Source organism: Schistocerca serialis, chromosome 9 (genome assembly GCF_023864345.2).
Source record: "Schistocerca serialis cubense isolate TAMUIC-IGC-003099 chromosome 9, iqSchSeri2.2, whole genome shotgun sequence".
NCBI lineage: Eukaryota > Metazoa > Arthropoda > Insecta > Orthoptera > Acrididae > Schistocerca > Schistocerca serialis.
The window spans coordinates 85,715,430-85,728,296 of NC_064646.1; the positions used below are offsets into that span (position 1 = coordinate 85,715,430).

The window sequence follows — 12,867 nt, forward strand, 5'->3', positions numbered from 1 at the left end:
GCCGCTGTATGGTGTACAGCTCAGCTCACATCAGCATGCATAAACAAACTTGTCCTCTGCAAGCAGTCTTTGCAGTCACATCAGTCAGTTCAAATGTCCACCATTCACAGCAGAGAGATTTTCCAAGCGAACAATCAAATTTACATACACGTTGTGCAGTGCCTCAGTGAAAATGGATTCAGTTACCACATGGATCGACAATTCGAGCTCGTCCAGTGTGGTGGGGTAGTTCCAGTAGACAATGTTTTTCAATGTGCTTCACAAAAAGTAGTCACAAGAAGGCAGATCAAGTGAATTTGGAGGCCAATCAATGCCTTCATCCGTAAATTTAAAATAATCCAGTGCAACGTTTCTATTCCGGAAGTATTCAGCAACAAAGTGGAAAACCTCATTGTGATTGGGCCACATTGTGCATGAACCACATGGTGCCTGGTTGAATTTCCAAAACTACTTGTGTGGTGACAGATTGTTGCAACATAGCAGTTTAATGTTAGCTAATTATTGATCATAAAATGAAAAAAGGCTGATAATGTCACTGCTGCATACTGCAGCGCAAACAGTAACTTTTGGGGATTGCAGTGGTTTCCCTTCACACTCACATGCGGATTTTCGGAACCTGAAAATTACAAATCCATTCAGTTGGAAATGTGCTTGACCTGTGAACCTGAAGCAGCCAATATTAAATCATTCATTATCAGCCATTGTGAGACTCTGGTTCGCAAAATTAGGCCTTTGTCATGTATTGGGTGCAAGTACAACCCAGTGACTTTAGATTTTGAATGGGAACATGTAGACTGTTTCTCAGCATTGTAAGCATGCTGGAACACTTTAAACCAGTCTCTGCTGACATTTGTTAGGCAGATTTTGCTGAATAAGTCCAGAAACTGTGGCAACATAATCAGGAGTAACTACCGCTTGCCTGGGGCCAACATTACTCACTATATTATCAGCCATGCTACATGGCTCTTCGAATTCAGTGCAGAGCTTGTGGATAGTTTTCACATTGGGTCTTTCTGGAATATTAAATCATGTTTGAATACTGTACCTTGTTGCCATAATTTTTTTTTATAACCTGTAATATTCTAATACCACAAGCATACATTGTTCGGTGGAATACACGATTTCAACCTCTTCCATCGACCAAGCATTGTAACTACTACTTTGAAACTTCCATGTGTAATTCTAACAACTTTCACAAAACACGTACTGTTTGTTGTATTCTTCTATCAACCTTCGTTTTCTTGTTATTTAACTTTAAATTCAGTGTCCTATGTTGGACACCCTGTACTATGACAAAATTACTGCATGTATGGCGGAGGCAAAAAATTCAGACTTCATGAAGAATGTAATACTTAAAATTACAAAGAATTCAGGTGTCAAGTGTGAATATTACTGAATGATTGGTTCAATGGCACACAGTACTAACACAGATTATTTACAAAAGAATGGAAATACTGCTAGAAGTCGACATTGGGTAGAGCAGGTTGGGTTTCAGAGAAATGTAGGAAAATGTAAGGCAATACTGATCCTGTGATGTAGCTTACAGCATTAGTAGATTTAAGGAAAGCTTATAAGAATGTTGACTGTACTCCACTCCTTGAAATCCGTAAGGTATCAGGGGATAAAATTTAAGGAGCAAAAGCTTATCTACAACCTATACAAAAACCATACTGCAGTTATAGCATGTTGAAGAACATGAAAGGGAAGCAGTATTTTGGATGGACTGAGGCACATTTGTGGCCTCTCCCCCAATATTATTCAGTTTGTAGACTGAGCATGCGCTGAAGAAAACCAAAGAGAAATTTGGATAGGGAAGTGAAGTTCAGGAGCAAGAACTAATAACTTTGTTTGCCTATGGCATTACAATTCTGTCAGAGACTGCAGGACCTCGGGTGGATAATTTCTTGAAGAACATGCAAGATGAATATCAGCAAAAGTAAAACAAGGGTAATTGAATGTAGTCACATCAGATCAGGAGATACTGAGGGACTTATATTGGGAAATGAGACACTAAAAGTAGTAGCTAAGTATTACTATTTTGGCAGCAAAACAACTGACAGTGGCTGAAATAGGGAGGATATAACATGTAGACCTGCACTTGGAAGAAAAGCAGTTCTGAAAAAGAGAAATTTTTTGACACTGAACATAAACTTAAGTATTATGAAACCTTTCCTGAAAGTATTTGACAGGAGTGTAGACTTGTAAGTAAGTGAAATGTGGATGGTCAACAATTCAGGCAAGAAGAGAATAAAAGCTTATGAAAAATGGTGCTACAGAAAAATTATGGAAATTGGGTTGATAGATTGGATAACTAGTAAGTAGATACTGATTTGAATTGGGAGGAAAGTGTGTAGAATGCTGCACCAATCCAGTGTGTGCATTAAAGGCCATAACATATACATACTTTTAGATGATAAAGTTAATATGTAAAAGTACATAAACAATTTATTCCTGAATAACTACAATTCAAAATAGATTTCTAAGACAAGTAGGAAAGACAGAAAAAAAGAGGAGGACTGGGGGAGGGGGGGGGGGGGGGATGAAACACTGTGTTGAGATTTTGGGTAACAATATTGAGGCACTGCTTATGGAGTATAGGATTCAGTCAGAAGGAAAGGCACACTTACAGCTATGTAGGTGTTTAATGCCTTTGAAATTAATCAGTAGTGCAGTGCTTGAAATATTAAAGGACGTGCCATAAGTAATTTGGGTGGATTCCAGAAGTGTCATTATGCCAAACAGAACATGGTCATCACATGTACAGACTGTCATCTGCAGAAAGTGGTAATGTGATCATAGTGGTACATTTGTAATGAACCTGTCACTGGAATTTAGGGCTGGGAATTGTTGTTGGGCTTGGATGCTTTTGTAATACATCCCAATTACCAAAACTGAATAAAACTGGGCCCTGTGCCATATTCATGTAGAGGTCTCTGAAGGGGGAAAAAAAAAGATCTCAGTGATTTTGTAACATATGAAGAAATGCATGTTTCTTCTAGCATGCAAATACATTACCTTCTCTCCAGTTCATTCAACATTCTACCAAGTTCTCTGAGTAACTGAAAGGAATTCCTGTATCGTTTTGTATGATGTGCAGAAGAAATATGTGCAGGTGTGAAGTGATGAATTGTTGAACTATGTTTTCATGCAATTTATTTAAGGTTCATTGTAAATACTGGTCTGTTAGCTGTCATAAACTGCTTGAGTATCAACTTTATAGCTGCTCTTAAACATTTTGGTCTGCCACTCATATACATCTAAAATGTATTAATGTACAGATGGTAGTTAAAATGAGGTGGTATGGAAGATAGCCACTTATATATGACAAAATAACAATGACCCTAATGCATACCCTGGTACTGTGTTCTCCTATTGCATCTTTTGCATTTCTTCCAATACGTACTGTTCAGAATATATAATGCTATTGTATAGGTAAGAAATCTACTCACCAGGCAGTGGCAGGAGAACATGCATGTAAAATGGTATTGAAATTTGCAAGCTTTCAGAGCCAGTGACTCTTTGTGGCAGAAGGGTTGAAGAGGAAGGAGAGGGGTGAAGGAAAAGAATTGAAGGACTGTTATGTTTCGGATATTGGGAGAGTGTGGAAAAGTTGTCCAGAATCATGGGTCAGGGGGGACTTACCAGCCATTCTGATTGTCATTACACAAGGTAATACTGAAACAATTTGTGATCTGTCACAGAGAATCCAGGTCCACTCCATACTTGAGTGGTCAGTATGGCTGACTGCCATATTAAGCCCCAGTTTTGACTGCTGGTTCGTCGAGGGATTTTTCCGTGGTGGAAGGGCATGGACCTGGATGCACTCAGCTTCATGAGGTCAATTGAGGAACTAATTGAATAAGAAGTAGAAGGTCTAGGTCCTGAAAAGTGACAGTGGCTGGGACAGCGGTGTGTTGGCCCCACATCCCTCCGCATCAGATTCAGTGATGCCATTGACGGAGGATGTCACAGCAGTCGGTCCATACTGAAGGGCCCAGTAAGGCCTGTGACTGAGTTTATATTACAGAGAATTTGAAGATTTTTCTGTATGCAAGTTGTTGAAATAGACCTTGTTTTAAGCTTTGCAGGCATCAAGAAAGATCACCAGAGTTTCCTCTTGTCAGTTCATGGTGTCTGTCACTTTGATATCTTCACCCAAAGCCGCAAACTGCGTTCCCTGGTGACCAGCATGTTTATGCTCCCATTCGTGTGTCTGGAATTGTTAAAGACCGTTTTAATGAACACAGTGATGTTTTCCTTCTGATGTGGCCCTTCAGACCTCAAATCTTCGTACGATGTAGCTGTTGTGGAATATTTTGCATAAACTGTGGCACATTTGATTTCCTCCAATGACACTTTCTTAGTCAGCGACCTTTTTCCAGGAACAGTGGTTGCATTCCCCCTGGCTGTACCGTATGATTTGTATATGTTTGTCACACATTTGACAAAGCTGTATTTCATGTGAAAGAGGAGCCATCAGCCTACTAATCAAGATTTTGTCTGTATTTCACAGGTACTTGTATTGTGTAGGCCAACATTGCTCATCTACAAAGTGCTGTGTGTAAATTTAATGAGATTTATCTACTTTCATTTTGATATTCCAAATTCTGCATAATTTAGGTGCCAGTGAAGTTAAGTGATTAGTATAATAATTTTTTTCTTTCCTTTATTAAAAAAATAAGCTAATATTATTTAAATTCTTCTTAATCAACATTTAATTATCACTCGAGCTGTAGATCTTTTGCCGTTATACTTTGTAATATATTCAGAAAAGTGGTTTAGCTTAGTTTCCAAGTTAGGCGCCCAGAGCATTCTAAAAGAACATGTATTTGTCCATTAAACCAAGTATGTTGGTAAACCTTTTACTTTTTTCTCCTTTTAACCACTCAGCAAATATGATAATATCTGTCATTAGATGCAGGCATGGTTACTTTGTTGCAAATGCTATTTTACTGATACTGCAGTATATGTACCAGAATTTTGCCTAGAGTTGTATGAATCTTGTAGCAGGGCTCATACATGCAACTTCCATGTTAAGTCAATTGTTTTTTCCAACGGATAAAAATATTCCCCTGGATAAAAATATTCCATGTTTGTAATGTTTCCAGTTCAGAGTTAAAAATAACTTACATAAAAGATATTACATTAATTCTGCGTGTATGTAGCATGGGTCCGAAATATTGTTTGCAAAAGGATCAGAGAAATGAATACTTTTGGTTGGCATACAGTATAGATGTTAGTTATTAATTCTCAGCTGGCTCTTAGTTTCTTTCCATACTGAAAATGTTTGTTCTCATTCAAAGTAGTTGTCACTTTACATTGTTAAATGAGTTCGTACTGTGTTTCCTCTGTTCGTATGTAAGGCTATGTTCTCTATACATAAATTATGAAAAGTATTTGAAATAAGTCTAAATTTTCCTTTTTGATTTTACAGAAACCACATCAAAGGAACCAAAAATAACATGCATGGATTGCGGTACAAAGTGTGTTAATGTGCGCGGACTGAAATTGCACATTAGAATGAACCACATGTGTACAGCAAAGTAAGTGTAATTCCCACAAACTATTTTTTAGAGAAAGGTGAATAAATTTGATAGGCAGATGGTGTTGTATGAGGATGTTTGAAAAGTTCTCAGAATGGAATAGAAAAAAAGTACTTACATAGCTGAAACTTTTTTAATTTTTCACTGTAGTCTCCTTGTAGATTAATGCACTTGGTCCAACGATGTTCCAGTGCCTTGATCCTATCTCGAAAATGAGTTTCCTCCTAGTTGCCAACTCCGGCTATCAGTTCTTTGTTCGAAGTGAATCTTCATCCACCAAGAAAAATTTTCAGTTTTGGGAAGAGATGGAAGTCTGATGGAGTCATATCAGGTGAATAAGGCGGGTGTGGCAAGAGTCGCGGCACCCGTCTTGCAGATAAGGTTTTCATTTCTAATTCTTCAGTTTTAAAATGTGATATATCCATTCAGATGACATCTGGCAAGCGTGAGCAATTTTACGCACTTTCAATTGGTGATCCTCCATGACCATTTTGTGCATTTTTGCAATGATTTCTGGAGTAGTGACACATCTTGGCCAACCGATCATCATCCAGGTTCTCCAGACGAAATTTAAATTCATTTGTCCACTTGGGACCAGTTGAAGGAGCAGAGTCCCTAGTGTATTCTGGAAACGAAGTGTTCGTTCTTCGTTACTCTCTTGAGTAAAAGAGTACCTTCAAGATAGTGATAATGTACTTAGGAAACAACAAGTTATTTAAAAATAAGGATGATGTCATAGTGTTGTGTTCGAATGTTCATTTTAGAGAGCAAAATAGTAATATGGAAGATGATTCTACTGACTGTTTTGTAATAGGGGAGAAGACTGAGATGGGTAATTTGATTAACTGAACAATATAGACACTGTTCTGACAAGCTTGATAATAGTAAAAAGGAGGAGGTTGCCAAGAGTTTAAGAGTGCCACAGAGTGAGGTGGCTTTGTGGGTAAGAGAAGTCTCCGTTGCAGGAGTGGGGAGTGCAAAGTTTCTTTCTCTGGGTGAGAACTAGACACACACACACACACACACACACACACACACACACACACACACACACAGACAGACAGACAGACAGACAGACAGAGAGAGAGAGAGAGAGAGAGAGAGAGAGCTGTGTTATTATTGGCTCCATGAGAAAGAACCTGGAATGCCTGATCATCTTGACTGACTTAAGGCAGAATTCACAGAACTGTTCAGTAACTGCCAGATAACCTCTTTTCACCCTTTCCAACTTGATCCATGTGGAGGTAGTAATACAAACAGATTTTCAGTGAATTTAAAAACAATATGTTTGTATATTTTGATTTTGAGAAAGCCTGGCAGAGAAACATTCCGAATCATGTGAGACTCCTTTGTCAGCCTAAAAAGACAAGGAAAGGAACTTTCTTAAGATTGATGAAAGGAGAACGTAAACAGTGTAAATAATTTTCCCAGCAAAACTTTTCATTATTATGTGTACTTAAAGGTCATCAGATGAATACTGTCAAAGATGATGGCATACTGGTGAAGCCCTTTAGAAAATATTACAGTGAAAAGCAATATGGAAAACACAATAAGTAACAATCATTATTCAGAGTACAAATCCACTAGAATATAAGTTACCATTCTCAGGGCAGCCACAATAATCATTAACAAATGTCAAAATTATCTACTGAATTAAATGTCTGGAGATGCACAGTTGATGCAAAAGAACTGCTAAATAAAAATTTAAAGTTACATCAAAGGAAATTGCAACAATATTATGAACAAGATAGAGTGCTACTTACCTTTAGGTTTACCCACTGAGTTGCAGATAGGCACAATGAAGAGGCTGTTACACACTGAGCTTACATCCACACAAGCAGGCACACCTCACACACACACACGTGACCACTATCTGTAGCTGCCGACCCTGCAACAGTCATGCTGAATGAAAGCAGCAGTCCATAGTGGGACAGGGAAGGGAGAGTGATAGCAGGGTACGGGCGGGAGGAGAGAAGACTGCTGTATGGCGGAGCATGGTAGGACTAGGTGGTGGCAGGACAAGGCTGCCAGCCCAGCATCTTTTTCCACCTTCGCTGCTCATCTCCTTTTCTGATCTTTCTGGCCCCTTCCTGACACTGCTCCTGGCAGCCTTGTCCTGCCACCTTGTAGTAACTGCAGACTATGATCCTCTCCCCCCACTCCCTGTAATTGGATATCCCTCCCCCTCCCCTTTCCCTTCCCCACTGAGCATTCCTGCTTTCATTCAGCATGACGGCTGCAGTCTGGCAGGTAATGGCAATGTGTGCATGAGGGGGCCTGCTTGTGTCAATCTTGTTTTTTCCTTTCTTTTCTGAAGAAGGGTTTGGCCAAAAGCTGTGTGTGCAAAAGGCTTTTTGTTGTGCCTGTCTGCAACTCGGTGTATGTCCTTTACAGTGAGTAGCAGGCCATGTCCACTTCTTCCTTCTTATGAAGCCATACGTCATCAAGGGTACATCTTGTGGGGGAGTTGGAACATTGCAGATGTTCCGTGTCCAGGACTTCACCACAGTGGCACTTGTTGCCTGCTTCGTCTTAGAGACCCATTTAGTCATATTTGTTTTGACCTACCTCAAAATTTGTTTCCCCTGATTATACAAAAGTGATACCACTGATTCAAACAATACTACTAGAATTAGAAATTGTACAGATCTATTCCGTAAATCCAATTTTCATTGTTTATATTCACAGGTGGCTGTGTGGACATTGTCGCCAAGGAGGGTCTACTGAAATGGCTATAAAGCAGCACTGTCGTGTAAGACACCGTGGTCTGCCAGAGTTGGTGAAATATAATGAAGAAGCTGCATCACTGAAACTGGACGACGAATTCTGGGAAACTAATTATGGTCTTCCACCAAAAATGACGACGACTGCTTCTGCTTCTTCTCCTTCTCCATTGGCACATCAGCCAGAATCTCTTGTAAGAACAATTTATTTTGTTTTTGGCTGTATGTTAATCCCCTCTCACCATCTCCTTGTCATTTCCCCCTCATCCTCCATTTGCCCTCCCCACCCACTTCACTACCCCATCCCACTCTGCCTTACTCTCACCCCCTCTCCCTGACACTCTCCACTGATCCCTGTCAAGCTCTCACACTATTCACCCGAAGCCACCCCCCCCCCCTCCAATCCTTGGCCAGTTGTACCTCACTCCACACGCCCTTGGCTAGATGCCCCCCACCCCACATGCATTCTTTGGAAGTGCCCCCCCTCCCCCCACATGACTTTCACCAGACTTGGCCCCACTCACCATGCCACACTCTAAATTTAAAGCCCCCGACCCACATCCTTGACCCCCCCTCCCCCCCCTGCATAGACAACATTGACAAGGGGTCCCTGATGCCCATGTGCCCTTGACCTGATGCCCTCCCCACATATCCTCAACCAGATGCCCCCTCCCATACTTTTGACCCCCTACACTCCCTAATCCGACACCACCTGCCCTGTCCTGTCGCCCAGCACCCAACAAGTCCCCTCACCAAACATATCCCTCACACCCAATACATGAAGCCCTCCCCCCCCCCCCCCCACTCCTGACACTCCCCTCTGCTCCCCACTCTCCACTCCTGCACTCCCCTCTGCTCCCCACTCTCCACTCCTGACATCACTTCCACCCCCCCACCCCCCATGCCTCCCACTTGACCCCCTCAAGCCTGACCCCCTGCCCCCCTCCCACATTCTCTTCCAATTGCCTGTACCTACTTTCACACTCCTCCAGCCCCATTGCTCGCCCCTCCAGCCCTTTCACTCTGCTCCAACCCCCTTCCACACCCCTCCACCATCTCTCCCACAATATCCTGGGCCTCTCCTCACACCTTTAACTCTACCCCTCATCCGTCAGTCCTCCCAGATCTTCCTACTCTCCCTCTTCATCACTCTACCTCTCCTTCCTCTCACCATCTCCCCTCACTCTCTATCTCATGCAGCCGTCTCACTCCAAGCACCCGCCTCCCCCTAGCCCACGCAGTTGCCTCATCCCAGCCCCCGCAGCACTTTCCCGTTTCCTGTTCCCGATCAATCCCCCGTCTCACTGCCCCTCTTTGGTAGTTACAGCTTACTATGTTGACCAGTTCAGTATTACTACTTGCACATGTTTTCCTCCCCCACCTCCCCCACTCCCACCTCCTACAAGTTTTCCCTTACATGTGTTCACACTGTTGACTAATTCTGTGTTGATTTTTTTGCAGTCGGAGGAAGGCGATAGTCAGACAGAACTCCCAGAATTGCTGACTGCAGAGGAGGCACGCCGCTGCTCACATTGCTCCTATAGCTGCCGTAGCCCCAGTGACCTTCGGAAACATGAGATGCGGCACTGGGTGCAAAAGCCTTTCAAATGTGGCTACTGTAGTTTTGAAGCTATAAGAGAATATGAAGTGAAAAAGCACTCTGAGAAAGTACACCCACAGCAGCCTGTAAGTATCAAACAGAAGGAAGTGCCTCTCCAGCCTGACATCAAACCTTTGCGGATTAAACGTCATCACGCTGGTAATGCTGTGTCTAGTTCAAATACAGAGTTAGAGGTAGAAGATAGTGAAGAGCAAACTCCACAGGTAGCCTCAAGTGCCGAAAGTGATTCTGAAAAATCACCAGCTCAGGAAAGTGTAAGTGACGTATCTTCAGTGCAGAAAAAGACAAAAATATTCCGCTGTTTCTATTGTCCTCGCCGTGCGACTTCACTTGCAGTTATACATGAGCATTGGCAGAAGACTCATAAAACCAAGGCGGTGTGTGCTAATGGTGTAACAAGACTGGGATTACCTTTCAGCTATAAGGAAATGGCAGTTGATGATGTACTGAAAGGGAGCAAAAAATTGCACATGAATCGTACAGCATTTGTGTGTGTTTACTGTAAACGAAAAGGTTCTCGATCCATTCTGTTAAAACATCATGAAGAAAGCCATCCAAATAAAGAATTCAGTATTGTTGAAGCAACAGCACACCATTACGAATGTTCAAAGTGCAGTTTCGTGGCACTTGCGCTACATGTGTTGAGAAGACACTTTGAAACGGAACATCGTGACAGTGAATTTAGATATATTGTGAAGCCATCGAAACAACCTGGTGATGAAAGCGATAATGTAATTGTAAGAACAGAGACTGCTGCTGTGAAACGTCCTAGTACCAGTAGTACATTGTTTGATGCTGGTAATTATGTATGTCTGTTGTGTTGTGCAAGGACTGATTCAGAGGAGCAATTTCATAGTGACCATCATAGTATGCACCATCCAAATGTAGAACCAAAATACTGTTTCGAAACAGCGGGTCACGAAGCTAAGCGCACAAAGTTTGAATGTCCAAGATGCTGTTTCATTTCTGACAATTATGAGGTTCTGAAAGAACACCTTGAGCGACATATAAAGCCTTTCAAATGTGGTTATTGTGCACAGCAGTATGACTTGGAGAGTAAGGTTGTTAGACATTGCCAGTTTTCTCATGTTGATTGTGATGTTAGGGTTATTCACATAAGGGAATCAGAAGTGGAAAATTTGAAGAAATTAGTTATACAAAGGAATGTGGCGGATGATGAAAGTTTGTGTACTTCTGTGCCAGTGTCAGAAAAGAAAGGTATGCAGAATGTTCCACATAGAATTCGAAATGTTGCTCGTAAATCGACAGCATTATCTTCAGTTTCTGCTAGACTATTAATAAAATCATTGTCAGCCAACAGGTCTGAAGAGGACTCTGCAGAACCTTCTGAAAGTGATGACTCTAGTACAGAAAGCCCGTACTCATTTTATGGACGATCACCATCACCCATTGATGAAAATAGGTTGCTGGCATTTGCAAATTATGGTGGTTCAGTGATAAGAATGAGTCTGAGTACATTTAGCAAACTTTACAATATTTACCCTAAAGTGAAGGTACGAGATTTGAAGCATCAGAAATTGGCACCCATTTGACAAAATGTTAAGGGTGTAAAAGGTGTCGTACCTTGCACTAGCAGTTCCTCTGTTTTTGCTGTTGATCATGATTATTGGTATTAAATAATATGTTCAGCAGAACACTTTCTTCAAATAAGATTGAACTTCATTGCTTCAGTACTGATTGTGGGCATTTAAAAAATGTACAGTGCAGTGTAAAATATGGAAACAAAGCAAAATGTAAAGTAAAGCTGTAGCCCATCATACTGCAGCATGGTTACTGTGTTCTGTATGTCTTGTAATTAGGAGTAATTATTGTAAAACTAAAAAATGGAATTCCTTTTAACTGTGATCATTTAAAAATAGGAAATATTTTTTTATTAGTTGATAATACTTCAAAAATGTTTTGTAATACCAATATTTCGCATAAATACTGTGTTTTTGATAGATATTACTTGTTAATATAATAAATACATCTACCGTGCCTGCAGATAAAATGCTTGTTCATTGTCAGTTATATTATAGTCCTTCGGTTTCCATGTTGTAAATATGTAGCCAGTGTATTATAGTTCATGCTACATTGATAGTGCTATGTAGATACGAAAATAAGTTAGCGGTTCACAGTTTGCAAATTATTGCAAAGCAATTCCTTATACAGTATTTACTGTAAACTGTATCACTGTTACTACAGGATCTAAATTTTTTTGTATGTTGAAGTTCATTAAATGCGTTTACAGTGTAGCTTGTGCTCATTTGACACAAGTGATAGTAGTTCTGTGTAAAGCTTGAAAAAATAATACCCATAATGAATTATTAGATTACTGCTTACATTTCTGTGACTGAAAAATAAAAATTTGCAAGTTTTGGAGAACTGCCTCATCATGTAGACAACTAATTTATTAGTGTTATCTTTAACATTTCCCACTTTTGAGTCTCTTCACATGTGTTACATGTAAAGAAATGATGTGGGCTGATTATGCTACAAATGCCTGTATTCATCATCCCTAGCTCTGAAGATATTACTTAAGCATGTTCTTGTTTTTGTTATGGGCAACACAACCCATGGAATGGCAGGTGGTTTTTGTTCAGAGCAACTATCTATTTAAACCTGGCTTGCAGAGCTAGTAAACACAAATATTTCAAAAATTAAATCTTGAAATACTTAAACACAACACAATGAAGTGACAGAACACAATAATGCCACCAAAGCTGCTGAAGTTATGTCTTTTATGTTGTAAAAACCCAAAGCACATACCCTGTTTTCCTGAAGACTCATGACATGTGCAGGTGCTGATCTGTGGAGCCCAGATTTAAAGATAAAATGAGGTATGAAGTTCTCAAAGGGAAGAAGACTCTTGAAACACAAACCTCATCATGGCAACAAGAGAAAATCATGACAATAATTAATAGTGGAAACAGAAGAAGAAATCTGAGAATATATGAAAAAGGATAATAGGAAAGTTCAT

At 40.5% G+C, this 12,867-nt stretch overlaps 1 protein-coding gene across 1 annotated transcript in view; it reads left to right on the forward strand.

Annotated features, from left to right (window-relative positions):
* Positions 1-12,272, forward strand: part of LOC126418470 (uncharacterized) — a 146,507-nt gene extending 134,235 nt beyond the window's left edge. Inside the window, exons 20-22 of the mRNA XM_050085244.1 lie at positions 5,435-5,543; positions 8,232-8,460; positions 9,728-12,272. Coding sequence (XP_049941201.1) covers positions 5,435-5,543; positions 8,232-8,460; positions 9,728-11,440 — 2,051 coding nt within the window. The 3' untranslated portion in view covers positions 11,441-12,272. The remainder of the gene's footprint in view (positions 1-5,434; positions 5,544-8,231; positions 8,461-9,727) is intronic.
* The last annotated feature ends 595 nt before the right edge of the window (positions 12,273-12,867 follow it).